The following is a 16,846-nucleotide window of genomic DNA, read 5'->3' as shown; positions in this document are numbered from 1 at the left end:
TGGTGGTTATACCCGGTAACTAGCTGGTGGTTATACCCAGTAACTAGCGGGTGGTTATACCCAGTAACTAGCGGGTGGTTATACCCAGTAACTGGCTGGTGGTTATACCCAGTAACTAGCTGGTTATACCCGGTAACTAGCTGGTTATACCCAGTAACTAGCTGGTGGTTATACCCAGTAACTAGCTGGTTATACCCAGTAACTTGCTGGTGGTTATACCCAGTAACTAGCTGGTTATACCCGGTAACTAGCTGGTGGTTATACCCAGTAACTAGCTGGTTATACCCAGTAACTAGCGGGTGGTTATACCCGGTAACTAGCGGGTGGTTATACCCAGTAACTAGCTGGTGGTTATACCCAGTAACTGGCTGGTGGTTATACCCGGTAACTAGCTGGTGGTTATACCCGGTAACTAGCTGGTGGTTATACCCGGTAACTAGCTGGTGGTTATACCCAGTAACTAGCTGGTGGTTATACCCAGTAACTAGCTGGTGGTTATACCCGGTAACTAGCTGGTGGTTATACCCAGTAACTAGCTGGTGGTTATACCCAGTAACTAGCTGGTTATACCCGGTAACTAGCTGGTGGTTATACCCAGTAACTAGCTGCTGGTTATACCCGGTAACTAGCTGCTGGTTATACCCGGTAACTAGCTGCTGGTTATACCCGGTAACTAACTGCTGGTTATACCCAGTAACTAGCTGGTGGTTATACCCGGTAACTAGCTGCTGGTTATACCCGGTAACTAACTGCTGGTTATACCCAGTAACTAGCTGGTGGTTATACCCGGTAACTAGCTACTGGTTATACCCGGTAACTAACTGCTGGTTATACCCAGTAACTAGCGGGTGGTTATACCCGGTAACTAGCTGCTGGTTATACCCGGTAACTAGCTGCTGGTTATACCCGGTAACTAGCTGCTGGTTATACCCGGTAACTAGCTGGTGGTTATACCCAGTAACTAGCTGCTGGTTATACCCGGTAACTAACTGCTGGTTATACCCAGTAACTAGCTGGTGGTTATACCCAGTAACTAGCTGCTGGTTATACTCTGGTAAGCTGCCGATGGCACCACTGGAGAACGACGTAGGTGTGGCAACACTGCACATCTCAGGTCACATTCTAAAGAGGTCGCCGCTAGTTAAGGGGGTTCGTTATACAGAGGTCGCAGTGGTCATCAGCACAGAGGACGCTATATTAAAGTGGCCGTTTGTTCTGGTGGATGCTATAACCAGGTCGATGCTTATAGGTAAATGGCCACTAACATACATTTGAAATTATATTTTAATAAAAATATAAAATAATAATTATAATAATAATATTATTATTATTAATTAATAATTGAAATTGCGGAAGGCCTAATGGCTCCAAGGGAGGCAGCTCCTCTTTACACACACACACACTCATGTGTATAGGCCTATATATGTCTAACTGTCTAACCTACACTTAAAACAATCCAGCGATCCCAAGTCTATATTGTTACCCGGTAATCTGTTCCATAAATCACCAACCCTGTTCACCAAACCAGTATTTACCCAGGTCTTGTCTCAATCTAAACCTGCCCAATTTGTATCCGTTGTCTCGTGTTTGATTTTCTGTTGCTAAGGTTAACAATTTATGAATATTACTTTTCCTATAGGTCTCTTTCTTATAGAGACTTATATGTTATTTTGTCTCGTTCATCAGTGTTACGAAATCCCTAACAATGACGATTGAAAATATATAATTACAACTAATTAAGAAGTGAACATTAATCAGCTCATATTAAAAATTAGAAAAAATTTAAAATTAGAAAAAATTAAACCAATAATAATAATAATAATAATAATAATAATAATAATAATAATAATAATAATAATAATAATAATAACAACGAAGTGTTCGTTAACACACACGCACCAATAACGAAAAACATAAGTACCAATTTCAGTTTTTGAGTCAAAACCCCTAGAAACGCACACTCAATTCTAGAAGTGACCGCTGCGCTTAAGCGTTCGCTCCTAGTATATATGTCCCATTCTGGTCACCCCAACTCTGTTACGGGCTATTCATGCCCGTGCCACCTTTTTGGTAGCTTAATCTTCATCAATACATCACCCCAACCACTTGAGGTGGACGATAGAGCTACGGTCTCGCTTCCTGCAGGTCGGCGTTCAATCCCCGGCCGTCCAAGTGGTTGGGCACCATTCCTTCCCCCCGTCCCATCCCAAATCCTTATCCTGACCCCTTCCCAGTGCTATATAGTCATAATGGCTTTACGCTTTTTCCCCAGATAATTAAACAGCAGTATACTCAGCACTGAGATAACTCTCAGCGATCAGTAATATTATTCGAGTCGCGCCGAATTAAATATTGGTCATTTGCAGAAGTGATTTGAGAGCCCAATCACCACCTTTATTGATGAGAGACACCACCAGCCAGCCCCCCCTGATTAGAGAACCCAAAGCCCACCCCCTCTCCCTTTGATTAGAAATCCCGCCCCCTTCAATCAGAAAGAAAACATAAGCGCAGATAAAAGTGTTTTTCTTTGCAAGGTTAGAGTTTATTGCACTGTTGTGCACGTGCACGGCAAGTCTTTAGACACACACACACACACACACACACACACACACACACACACACACACACACACACACACACACACACACACATTATATATATATATATATATATATATATATATATATATATATATATATATATATATATATATATATATATATATGTCGTACCTAGTAGCCAGAACTCACTTCTCAGCCTACTATGCAAGGCCTGATTTGCCTAATAAGCCTAGTTTTCATGAATTAATGTTTTTTCGACAACCTAACCTACCTAACCTAACCTAACCTAACGTTTTCGGCTACCTAACCTAACCTAACCTATAAAGATAGGTTAGGTTAGGTTAGGTAGGGTTGGTTAGGTTCGGTCATATATCTACGTTAATTTTAACTCCAATAAAAAAAATTGACCTCATACATAATGAAATGGGTAGCTTTATCATTTCATAAGAAAAAAATTAGAGAAAATATATTAATTCAGTAAAACTTGGCTTATTAGGCAAATCGGGCCTCGCATAGTAGGCTGAGAAGTGAGTTCTGGCTACTAGGTACGACATATATATATATATATATATATATATATATATATATATATATATATATGTCGTACCTAGTAGGCAGAACGCACTTCTCAGCCTACTATGCAAGGCCCAATTTGCCTAATAAGCCAAATTTTGTTGAATTAATTGTTTTTCGACTACCTAACCTACCTAACCTAACCTAACCTAACGTTTTCGGCTACCTAACCTAACCTAACCTATAAAGAGAGGTTAGGTTAGGTTAGGTAGGGTTGGTTAGGTTCGGTCATATATCTACGTTAATTTTAACTCCAATAAAAAAAAAATTGACCTCATACATAATGAAATGGGTAGCTTTATCATTTCATAAGAAATAAATTAGAGAAAATATATTAATTCAAGAAAACTTGGCTAATTAGGCAAATCGGGCCTTGCATAGTAGGCCGAGAAGTGCGTTCTGGCTACTAGGTACGACATATTATATATATATATATATATATACACGGCCTACTATGCAAAGTCCGATTTCCCTAATAAGCCAAGTTTTCCTGAATATATATATTTTCAATTTTTTTTTCTTATGAAACGATAAAGCTATCATTTCACTATGAATAAGTTAATTTCTTTTAATTTGAGTTAAAACTAATGTAGATATATGACCGAACCTAACCAACCCTAAGGTATCCTAACCGAACCTAACCAACCCTAAGGTGTCCTAACCTAAACTAACAATTACGTCAATAATTTATGTTCTAAATATAATAATAATAATATTTCCAATAAACCAATTGGAATTTTTTTTTGAAAATAAAGAAAACACTCTGCCTATTATGCAAATCGGGCCTAGCATAGTAGGCCGAAAAGTGCATTCTGGCTACTAGGTAAGACATATTATATATATATATATATATATATATATTTCATAAGGTCAAATAAGGACGTTTCAAGGGCCATGGCCCAGTCGTTAACCCTCTAACAAGCGTACTATCACTCGCCGCTCAGTGAAAGGTCTATAAGAGCTGCCCAACGTCTTGGAAGATGGCTCCAGTCGTACGATCCACCGCCGTCTCTCAATATCTTCCCAAGCAAGATCAAATAGACATTAAACTGGTGCTATCAACTACTGATCCACTAATTACCCCCACGGGTATAATTACCCCGAGCTTGACTCTCTGGTAACTTGGCCTTAATGACCTGTCTAACCCAGTAAGGCAACAGCAAGGTCTTCTTACCTCCTAGGTTCAACACACATCCTGTACACCAGTTGATTGACGGTTGAGAGGCGGGACCAAAGAGCCAGAGCTCAACCCCCGCAAGCACAACTAGGTGAGTACAGATCTCACGTGGTAAGCTCAACTGAGCGGTCGTACCTAGTAAGATCAACAGAAAGATCTTGCTTAGTAAGCTCGACCGACATTTCTGGCCTAGCAAGCTCCACAGAGAGTTCTTAACAACAGGAAGATGCTTAATCTCTCAACTAACTAACCAGTCTTCCACTTACTCTACTCTAGAGTAAGAAACTCTAGCTTCCCGTATCTATTTCCGTATCACATTCCTCCCTGCCCTATATCCTGTAAGATCATTTCCTTCCCTGCCTTATACCTTGTAAGATCACTTCCCTCCCTGCCCTAACCCTTGTAAGATCACTTCCCTCCCTGCCCTAACCCTTGTAAGATCACTTTCCTCCCTGCCCTAACCCCTTCTAAGATCACTTCCCCCCCTGCACCTACCCACCGTGTGCCATAAGGTTCATTACTCCCGGAAAACGTATAGAATCATGCCCCTTCTGACCTGGCCCGACCTGCCCTTCTTCCTCGGTACAAGCGAGCGGACAAACCCAGCCAGATAATTTATTATTAAACAATTAAACCTTGGCGACCTTTGACCTCTAATTAATATACTCCTAATCTTATTTTAAGTACTTGTTATATACTTTAGTTTTCACAGTAAATTTGTCTATAATTATTTTAGTAAGTATAACGGGTCTGAAGAAATATAATAACAAATGTATATATACTAAACCCTATATTATATATATATATATATATATATATATATATATATATATATATATATATATGCGGAAAATCCACAGAGAAATATGAAATGAGGTGAACGTTTCGGCTTTGTTAAAGCCTTTGTCAACACCAGACTGACTCGTTTAGTCAGTCTGGTGTTGACAAAGGCTTTAACAAAGCCGAAACGTTCACCTCATTTCATATTTCTCTGTGGATTTTCCGCATAAAATGATCAGTGTTTTGTGATCGTCAATTGCATATATATATATATATATATATATATATATATATATATATATATATATATATATATATATATATACTCTGAATACGTAAGTGTTCGCTTCTCCTACCACCCCCCTTTATATATATATAATATATATATATATATATATATATATATATATATATATATATATATATATATATATATATATATATATATATATATATATATATATATATATATATATAATATATTATGTGTGTGTGTGTGTGTGTGTGAACGTGCAATAGCGTACTAATCCATTAAAATAATAACCCACTATTTCGAAAACATGAAGCTATGTGCACTTTATTTCTATGTTCGATCCCAACCCTTGATCACTGACGAGGAGCCGTGTGTTGGGATCGAAATATTGCGCACAACTCAGAATATTACAGATAAATTCAATACGCAAAATTAACGCTCAAAATACTCAATTTCAAGGAATGGCCAATCAAAGATTTACATAAGAAACTATAATCTGACCAGGATTCAGCTACTACTTCATTGTGCCTTTAACGAAACCTGTGTATCTTTCCTCAGTCCTGTAAAGTTTTTTTTTTACATTTATTGACGTTGTAAACAATACTAACTATAGGGGTATGTGTATGTACATATGGTTATCTTGAGGTTATTTCGGGGCTTAGCGTCCCCGCGGCCCGGTCCTCGACCAGGCCTCCTTTTTGTTACACACTCCCAGGAAGCAGCCCGCGGCAGGTCTCTAATTCCCAGGTACCTACTTACTGCTAGGTGAACAGGAGCATCAGGGGGAAAGAAACTCTGCTCATCTGTTTCCGCGTCCACCGGGGGATCGAACCCGTGAGATTGAAGTTTCCACCGGGGTTGTGAAGTGTCCAAGCCAATGAACGGTTCAATAATTACACACACACACACACACACACACACACACACACACACACACACACACACACAATGATTGAGAAAAGATGTACAGGTTTATTAAGGCAGCGTCTGGGATACTCCCGGATGCAGGTTCGAATCCTCGTCACGGCCCTCGTGGATTTGTCCATGTACAGGTTCTCGTAAGTGGACATGTAACAAATGCCTCACTGATCCTGGCCTTAGGGAAGCCGGTCGGCCGATCGGACAGCACGCTGGACTTGTGATCCTGTGGTCCTGGGTTCGATCCCAGGCGCCGGCGAGAAACAATGGACAGAGTTTCTTTCACCCTATGCCCCTGTTACCTAGCAGTAAAATAGATACCTGGGTGTTAGTCAGCTGTCACGGGCTGCTTCCTGGGGGTGGAGGCCTGGTCGAGGACCGGGCCGCGGGGACACTAAAAGAAAAAAAGCCCCGAAATCATCTCAAGATAACCTTGGTAATTACACCCACCCTCACACATTTCCCACCACTCCGTTAGCTAATACAAGCAACGTGAACCAGATCACCACACTAACGAGGGCCGCGGTGAACCCAAAATATTTATCTTCCCTCTCACCAGATAAATCTATTTATTACGGCCGAAATTATCGTAAATGATCGAGTGTTAAGCGGCGTGATTTACGTTTAAAGATCCGATGTTTACATTGGCGGGAAACACGCCCAGCTGGGGAGGACGGCGGTGGTTCCTGACCCAGACCCGCTCACCACCCCAGCCGCCTACTCTGCTACCTTACCTGGACCCTGAGGTAACTAACTACGGCGGGTACACCGTCAGACTGTCTACCTACCGCGGGTAGACCATCAGACCATCTACCTACAGCGGGTAGATGCTACACTATACACAGGAACATAAGGGTGAAGGTGACTGCAGAAGGCCTATTGGCCCACACGAGGCAGCGCCTATTGGCCCACACGAGGCAGCGCCTATTGGCCCACACGAGGCAGCGCCTATTGGCCCACACGAGGCAGCGCCTATTGGCCCACACGAGGCAGCGCCTATTGGCCCACACGAGGCAGCTCCTATTTATATCCACCCAAATTTATATATATCCTTCACTGCACTCATGATACCTTCAGCTTAAACCCTAGAGCGGCTCTGCTCTTAGGACTAGAGCCTACAAGAGCGGCTCTGCTCTTAGGACTAGAGCCTACAAGAGCGGCTCTGCTCTTAGGACTAGAGCCTACAAGAGCAGCTCTGCTCTTAGGACTAGAGCCTACTAGAGCGGCTCTGCTCTTAGGACTAGAGCCTACAAGAGCGGCTCTGCTCTTAGGACTAGAGCCTACAAGAGCGGCTCTGCTCTTAGGACTAGAGCCTACAAGAGCGGCTCTGCTCTTAGGACTAGAGCCTACTAGAGCGGCTCTGCTCTTAGGACTAGAGCCTACTAGAGCGGCTCTGCTCTTAGGACTAGAGCCTACAAGAGCGGCTCTGCTCTTAGGACTAGAGCCTACAAGAGCGGCTCTGCTCTCAGAACCAGAGCCAACAAGAGCGGCTCTGCTCTTAGGACTAGAGCCTACAAGAGCGGCTCTGCTCTTAGGACTAGAGCCTACAAGAGCGGTCTTCCTCTCAGGACTAGAGCCTACAAGAGCGGCTCTGCTCTCAAGCCAAATTTTTATAATAAATTTATGAAATTTATATAAAACGATTATAAAATAAAAGAAATTTTGGGTCACCATATTTTATTTGGCATTGCCGCGGGTAATCGGGTACCTCCAGCGGTACGGTGGTGCGGGTACCTCCAGCGGTACGGTGGTGCGGGTACCTCCAGCGGTACGGTGGTGCGGGTACCTCCAGCGGTACGGTGGTGCGGGTACCAACAGCGGTACGGTAGTGCGGGTACCAGCAGCGGTACGGTAGTGCGGGTACCAGCAGCGGTACGGTGGTGAGGGCACCTCCAGCGGTACGGTGGTGCGGGTACCAGCAGCGGTACGGTAGTGCGGGTACCTCCAGCGGTACGGTGGTGCGGGTACCAGCAGCGGTACGGTAGTGCGGGTACCTCCAGCGGTACGGTGGTGCGGGTACCTCCAGCGGTACGGTGGTGCGGGTACCTCCAGCGGTACGGTGGTGCGGGTACCTCCAGCGGTACGGTGGTGCGGGTACCTCCAGCGGTACGGTGGTGCGGGTACCAACAGCGGTACGGTAGTGCGGGTACCAGCAGCGGTACGGTAGTGCGGGTACCAGCAGCGGTACGGTGGTGAGGGCACCTCCAGCGGTACGGTGGTGCGGGTACCAGCAGCGGTACGGTAGTGCGGGTACCTCCAGCGGTACGGTGGTGCGGGTACCAGCAGCGGTACGGTAGTGCGGGTACCTCCAGCGGTACGGTGGTGCGGGTACCTCCAGCGGTACGGTGGTGCGGGTACCTCCAGCGGTACGATGGTGCGGGTACCTCCAGCGGTACGGTGGTGCGGGTACCAACAGCGGTACGGTAGTGCGGGTACCAGCAGCGGTACGGTGGTGCGGGTACCTCCAGCGGTACGGTGGTGCGGGTACCTACAGCAGTACGGTGGTGCGGGTACCTCCAGCGGTACGGTGGTGCGGGTACCAACAGCAGTACGGTGGTGCGGGTACCTCCAGCGGTACGGTGGTGCGGGTACCTCCAGCGGTACGGTGGTGCGGGTACCTCCAGCGGTACGATGGTGCGGGTATCTACAGCAGTACGGTGGTGCGGGTACCAACAGCGGTACGGTAGTGCGGGTACCAGCAGCGGTACGGTGGTGCGGGTACCTCCAGCGGTACGATGGTGCGGGTACCTCCAGCGGTACGATGGTGCGGGTACCAGCCGCGGTACGGTGGTGCGGGTACCTCCAGCGGTACGATGATGCGGGTACCAGCCGCGGTACGGTGGTGCGGGTACCTCCAGCGGTACGGTGGTGCGGGTACCTCCAGCGGTACGATGGTGCGAGTACCTCCAGCGGTACGGTGGTGCGGGTACCAACAGCGGTACGGTAGTGCGGGTACCAGCAGCGGTACGGTGGTGAGGGTACCTCCAGCGGTACGGTGGTGAGGGTACCTCCAGCGGTACGGTGGTGCGGGTACCTCCAGCGGTACGGTGGTGCGGGTACCTCCAGCGGTACGGTGGTGCGGGTACCTCCAGCGGTACGGTGGTGCGGGTACCTCCAGCGGTACGGTGGTGCGGGTACCTCCAGCGGTACGGTGGTGCGGGTACCTCCAGCGGTACGGTGGTGCGGGTACCAGCCGCGGTACGGTGGTGCGGGTACCTCCAGCGGTACGATGATGCGGGTACCAGCAGCGGTACGATGGTGCGGGTACCAGCCGCGGTACGGTGGTGCGGGTACCTCCAGCGGTACGATGATGCGGGTACCAGCAGCGGTACGGTGGTGCGGGTACCTCCAGCGGTACGGTGGTGCGGGTACCTCCAGCGGTACGATGGTGCGAGTACCTCCAGCGGTATGATGGTGCGGGTACCTCCAGCGGTACGATGGTGCGGGTACCAGCAGCGGTACGGTGGTGCGGGTACCTCCAGCGGTACGGTGGTGCGGGTACCTCCAGCGGTACGATGCTGCGGGTACCTACAGCGGTACGTTGGTGCGGGTACCTACAGCAGTACGATGGTGCGGGTACCTACAGCGGTACGGTGGTGTGAGTACCTCCAGCGGTACGGTGGTGCGGGTACCTCCAGCGGTACGATGGTGCGGGTACCTCCAGCGGTACGATGGTGCGGGTATCTACAGCGGTACGATGGTGCGGGTACCTACAGCATTACGATGGTGTGGTACCAACAACGGTACGGTGGTGCGGGTACCAACAACGGTACCACAACGCGAGTACCAACAACGGTACCACAACGCGAGTACCAACAACGGTACCACAACGCGAGTACCAACAACGGTACCACAACGCGAGTACCAACAACGGTACCACAACGCGAGTATCAACGATACCACAACGCGAGTATCAACGGTACCACAACGCGAGTACCAACAACAGTACCACAACGCGAATACCAACAACGGTACCACAAGGCGAGTACCAACAACGGTACCACACCGCGAGTACCAACAACGGTACCACAAGGCGAGTACCAACAACGGTACCACAACGCAAGTACCAACAGCAGTACCACAAGGCGAGTACCAGCAACGGTACCACAAGGTGAGTATCAACAACAGTACCACAACGCGAGTACCAACAACGGTACCAACAACGCGAGTATCAACAACAGTACCACAACGCGAGTACCAACAACGGTACCAACAACGCGAGTATCAACAACAGTACCACAACGCGAGTACCAACAACGGTACCACAACGCGAGTATCAACGGTACCACAACGCGAGTACCAACAACAGTACCACAAGGCGAGTACCAACAACGGTACCACAAGGCGAGTACCAGCAACGGTACCACAAGGTGAGTACCAACAACGGTACGAGGACGCGAGCAACGGTGGGATGGACCAAACAATTACAGCAACAGTAGCGAGGCTTCGCCAACGCTCGCTATCAAGGCAATGCAAACGAGATTTTTTGCCTCGAAATTTTTGTTGTCTTTGCGTCATTTGATTCAACACTCCGCTTCGCGGGTACGCAAGCTTCACACACACACACACACATATATATATATATATATATATATATATATATATATATATATATATGTCGTACCTAGTAGCCAGAACACACTTCTCAGCCTACTATGCAAGCCCCGATTTGCCTAATAAGCCAAGTTTTCATGAATTAATATATTTTCTCTAAATGTTTTTCTTATGAAATGATAAAGCTACCTATTTCATTATGTATGAGGTCAATTTTTTTTTATTGCAGTTAAAATTAACGTAGATATATGACCAAACCTAACCAACCCTACCTAACCTAACCTATCTTTATAGATGAGGTTAGGTTAGGTAGCCGAAAAAGTTAGGTTAGGTTAGGTAGGTTAGGTAGTCGAAAAACAATTAATTCATGAAAACTTGGCTTATTAGGCAAATTGGGCCTTGCATAGTAGGCTGAGAAGTGCGTTCTGGCTACTAGGTACGACATATATATATATATATATACAAGCTTCACGGTATGCATAAGTTTCGGGCTATTCATGCCTGTGCCACGCAAGCTTCATGCACACTTTCCATATATGCAGCCTGCACGTGTTCGCAAACTATATGTGTACGCAAGCTCCACTTATACGCAAGCTCCATGTATACGCAAGCTTCACGTATACGCAAACTCCACGTATACGCAAATTCCACGTATACGCAAGCTCCACGTATACGCAAGCTCCACGTATACGCAAGCTCCACGTATACGCAAGCTTCACGTATATGCAAGCTTCACGTATATGCAAGCTTCACGTATACGCAAGATCCACGTATACCCAAGCTCCACGTATACGCAAGCTCCATGTATACGCAAGCTTCGCATGTATGCAAGCTTCAGGTACACGCAAATTCTCTTGAACAAAGTTAATATAGAAATGGAGATGCTCATTACTATGGTCTCGATAATGTAATCAAAATAATTAAACTTTTCCAGAGTTAAAATAAACGTATATGTTTATTATTATTATTATTATTTATTATTAATATTATTACTATAATTATTATTATTATTTGTATAACCAGTGTTATGATTTAATTAATGAAGTTTCATATGGAATATGTCTAAGTGAGAGTTAGGAATGAGTGATGATGCTGAATATGTTTGAGCGAGAGTTAGTGAATGAGTATTGTTATGGAATATATTTGAGTAAGTTAGTGAATGAGTATCGATGTTGAATATGTTTGAATGAATATAGACGAGTGTGTGCGTGTGTGTGTGTGTGAGATGAGGGGAGGGGGGATGGTGCTGTAGAGCATCTGAGGCTACGAGAGCAACCTATACTCTACTACACGCGCTGGATGGAGGAGTTATCTTGAGTTTATACGGTGCTACTCTCAAGTGGAGAGGAAGAGAGAGAGAGAGAGAGAGAGAGAGAGAGAGAGAGAGAGAGAGAGAGAGAGAGAGAGAGAGAGAGAGAGAGAGAGAGAGAGAGAGAGAACAGTGAAGGAGAGTTAGAGATAAGTGAGAGATACACACAAGAGGTACATCTAGTGAGACAAGAGGTACAGCCAGTGAGACACAAGAGGTACACATAATGAGACACAAGAGGTACACATAATGAGACACATGAGGAGGGTGTAGCGACGTACCTGGCGGCGAGGGAGTCGTGCTGGTGACTGAAGGAGAAAGGCGAGTCGCAGTTCGAATCCTTCTTCGGGTCATCACGACTGAGGATACTGGAAATGCTGAAGGATTTGTGTGAGGGAGGCGAGGACGTCTTAGGGGAGCTGGCGCCGCTGTCTGAGCTCCTGGCTGGGGTAGGACTAGTGCTGGAGACCTCTGGGGTGGCCGCCGAGGTCCTGTGGGCATCTGCCAGGGGCGACGGGGACCTACTGACGGCGACGGCGGGACTGCTGCGGATGACGCTGGCCACCTCGTACGACATGGTGTGCGAGGGAGTGGGGTCAGGTAGGTCACTGAGTGGCAAACTTCACGTCACCTCATAGCGGGAGAGGAGCTGGCACTCTCACCTGGCACCCAACGCGCCTCTCACACCCGCTAATGCTCACCAAATTCTGCCTAACGAGTCAAAAATCACTTCGCAAGTCTGGTAAACTGTAGGTTAACTTTATCACTGTCAAAGTTGCAAGGTTCAGTGTCAGTACGAGTGCGGGTGAACTGGTGCTCGGCACACAGTAGGGACACCGTCCGGAGGCGCGCCAATTGAACAGGTGAAGAGCAGGTGAAAAAGTGCGCTTATTGCTCCGATGCCGAACGCGGAGTGACGATAGAAGCAGAGAAAAAGCGAGCATTTGAGTGTCTCAAGTGGACCCGCCATTTCCCCGCCCACAAGACTAATGGCTTCGATCTGCTCCCTGGCTCTTCGCGGTCATTGGCTGCCGGCCACGAGGGGGTGTGGTCTGCTGGTCCTACCTGCCACCCGATTGGCCCAGCAACTCGAGTGTCGAGGTATCATACTCCCGTTGATTGGCTGAGCGGCAAAGTTAATTTCACGCTGTTACAAGTGTAGTCGGCGCGTAAGTGTGGAAGGCGACACCTCGCCTGACGCCCTGGTGGATTGGGCCCCCCGATCTCTGAATAATTTATGGAGGATCACACACACACGCACACCAGAGTCAAGATGGCTCGGGGAGTGATATCCCCGCCGCCGCTGGACCGAGGGGGCTCACGCCTGCCAAAATACCATCGGGCGCCTGGTCCCTCTACACAGATGCGGCCTGGCGCGCTTTTATCACAACACAACTCTTACAAGGTTATCCTTCCACTTTTCACCCCCTCTCTTGCTGCCGGTGGGTGGGTGGTGGGCCGGCCGGTGGGTGGTGGTGGGGTGGGGTGGGCCGGTGGGTAAGGCAGCGACGCCTGAAGAGGACGGTAATGCCTCTTGTCCTGCACTTCCAGGCGGGCATTACAAGACAGTTTCTCTCAGCCGCGTCAGCGAGGCTCGCCCACACTGCCTCGTCTGTTACGAACTTTGAGAGGGTGGTGAGGGAGGGGGGGTGCCTGCCCCCCGCCTCCCTTCTTCCAGCAACACTCACACTATGAGTGCTTGGCTGCCCCCTCTTCCCCCCCAACAGCACACTATGAGAGGGTGCTTAACCCCCCCACTACCCCAGCAACACACTATGAACACCTGACCCCCCCCCCACCTACACACCCAACACAAGCAAACCAAGATCACTACATAATTCCCTCTCACTAATTCTCCATCACAATTCAGAATTCCATATTATATATATATATATATATATATATATATATATATATATATATATATATATATATATATATATAAATCGTTCCAAAACTTACGACCTTGGAAGAAATGTGAATCATACGGGACATGATAACAACGTACAAGATACTGAGGGGAAAGGGGGTGGACAAAGAGGGAATGTTTGAAATAAGAAAGGGTAGAACCAGCGGACACGGGTGGAAGCCTAAGACACAGATAAGCCAGGAGACGTCAGTAAAATCTTCAAGGTAAGAGTCGCTAGGGAAGAGATTGGTCTACACAAGGGTAGAGTGTTGAGACAAATGCAATAAGCAGCTACAAAGTGAAGAACACCGACAGATAAAAGGAATTTAAGCCCCGCTGCATTAACTGATTACGAGATGGAAAGGTGGGCCTAGGGAGCTATTGCTCCATCTTTTAAACACACCTTGGTGATCGCGCGCGAGCTAAGCCACGTCTCCTGGCTTATCTGTGTCTTAGGCTTCCACCTGTGTCCGCTGGTTCACGCATGCATGCACGCACCTTGAGGTTACCTTGAGGTTACCTTGAGGTGCTTCCGGGGCTTAGCGTCCCCGCGGCCCGGTCGTCGACCAGGCCTCCTGGTTGCCGGACTGATCAACCAGGCTGTTGGACGCGGCTGCTCGCAGCCTGACGTATGAGTCACAGCCTGGTTGATCAGGTATCCTTTGGAGGTGCTTATTCAGTTCTCTCTTGAACACTGTGAGGGGTCGGCCAGTTATGCCCACGCACACGCACACTCGTAGCTACCGTCATCTTCTTGAGGTTATTTTCGGGGCTTACTGTCCCCGCGGCCCGGTCCTCGACCAGGCCTCCTTTTTTGTTATACACCCCCAGGAAGCAGCCCGTAGCAGCTGTTTAACTCCCAGGTACCTCTTTACTGCTAGGTGAACAGGGCATCAGGGTGAAAGAAACTCTGTCCATTTGTTTCCGTCTCCATCGGGGATCGAACCCGGAAACTTTGGACTACGAATCCGAAGCGCTGTCCACTCAGCTGGCAGTCCCCTTACTAACTCCATTCATAATGTTAAAAGAAGGTATGATAGGGAAATAGGTCAGGAGTCACTGCATTAGCCATCCAATGGCTAGAGAAGCGGGGTCCAAGAGCTAGAGCTCGATTTTGTAAGCACAAATGTGAGTACACATATACACACACACACACACACACACACACACACACACACACACACACACACACACACACACACACACACACACAGATATTAGAAAGAACTTTTTTAGTGTCAGAGTGGTTGACAAATGGAATGCATTAGGAAGTGATGTGGTGGAGGTTGACTCCATACACAGTTTCAAGTGTAGATATGATAGAGCCCAGTAGGCTCAGGAACCTGTACACCTGTTGATTGACGGCTGAGAGGCGGGACCAAAGAGCCAGAGCTCAACCCCCGCAAGCACAACTAGGTGAGTACACACACACACACAGCCCAGTAGGCTCAGGAATCTGTACACCACTTGATTGACGGTTGAGAGGCGGGACCAAAGAGCCAAAGCTCAACTCCCGCAAGAACAAATAGGTGCGTACAAATAGATGAGAACAGACACACACACACACACACACACACACACACACACACACACAACAACACTTCCATGGAGTGTTCACAACCGAGCCTGAGCGGCTCCCACTGGCAGAAGAGATTACCCTAGACGGAAGACTATCAGATATAGCGGTGACAGCAGAGGAGGAAATGAAACAGTTGACAACACTGGATGCAACTAAAGCGGTTGGACCAGACAAAGTATCACCGTGGATACTAAAAGAGGCAGCACAGGCCCTCAGCGTGCCTCTGGCAATGATCTTTAATGAGTCACTTATGTCGGGAGAATTGCCCAGTTGCTGGAAGGAGGCAAATGTCGTACCGATTTTCAAGAAAGGTGATAGGGAGGAGGCACTTAACTACAGACCCGTATCACTGACAAGCATCCCCTGTAAAATACTTGAAAGAATAATTAGGCTAAGACTTGTTGCACACCTGGAGAGCATTGGGTTTGTAAACAAGCACCAACATGGGTTCTGGACAGGGAAATCATGCCTAACAAACCTTTTGGAATTCTATGATAAAATAACAAGGATAAGGCAGGACAGAGAAGGCTGGGCAGACTGCATATTTCTTGACTGCCAAAAGGCCTTTGATACAGTACTGCACATGAGACTGCTATACAAACTTGAGAGGCAGGCAGGAGTAAGCGGAAAGGCCCTAGTATGGGTGAAGAACTACCTAACAGGAAGGAGCCAGAGGGTAATGGTAAGGGGCGAGAAGTCGGACTGGCGAACAGTAACAAGTGGAGTACCTCAAGGATCGGTGCTGAGATCAATTCTATTTCTAATTAACGTAAATGATATGTTTACAGGAGTGGAATCATACATGTCAATGTTTGCGGATGACGCAAAACTAATGAGAAGAGTTGTGACAGATGAGGATTGTAGGATCCTCCAGGAGGACCTGGACTGGTTGCAGAGATGGTCAGAGAATTGCTACTGGAGTTCAACACGAGTAAATGTGAAGTTATGGAAATGGGATCAGGTGATAGGAGACTAAAGGGACAGTACACAATGAACGGAAACTGCCTACCTGTGATGATTCGAGGAAGAGACCTGGGAGTGGATGTGACACCTAATCTAATTCCTGAGGAACATATAAATAGGATAACGACAGCAGCGTACTCTACACTGGCAAAAGTTAGAACATCATTCAGAAACCTAAGTGAGGAGGCTTTTAGGGCGCTTTACACTGCCTACGTGAGACCAGTCTTAGAGTATGCAGCGCCATCATGGAGCCCCCACCTGAAGAAACAC

General features: G+C 47.3%; 1 protein-coding gene across 1 annotated transcript in view; it reads right to left on the bottom strand.

Annotated features, from left to right (window-relative positions):
- LOC123772154 (homeobox protein HMX3-B) overlaps positions 1-13,058 on the bottom strand; it is a 42,062-nt gene extending 29,004 nt beyond the window's left edge. Inside the window, exon 1 of the mRNA XM_045765174.2 lies at positions 12,407-13,058. Within this exon, the coding sequence (XP_045621130.1) occupies positions 12,407-12,702 (296 nt within the window). The 5' untranslated portion in view covers positions 12,703-13,058. The remainder of the gene's footprint in view (positions 1-12,406) is intronic.
- Positions 13,059-16,846: the final 3,788 nt, after the last annotated feature.

Source organism: Procambarus clarkii, chromosome 69, assembly GCF_040958095.1.
Source record: "Procambarus clarkii isolate CNS0578487 chromosome 69, FALCON_Pclarkii_2.0, whole genome shotgun sequence".
In the NCBI taxonomy this organism is placed as follows: domain Eukaryota; kingdom Metazoa; phylum Arthropoda; class Malacostraca; order Decapoda; family Cambaridae; genus Procambarus; species Procambarus clarkii.
Note: the sequence above shows the minus strand (reverse complement) of the source record. Positions and strands in the feature narration are given on the sequence as shown.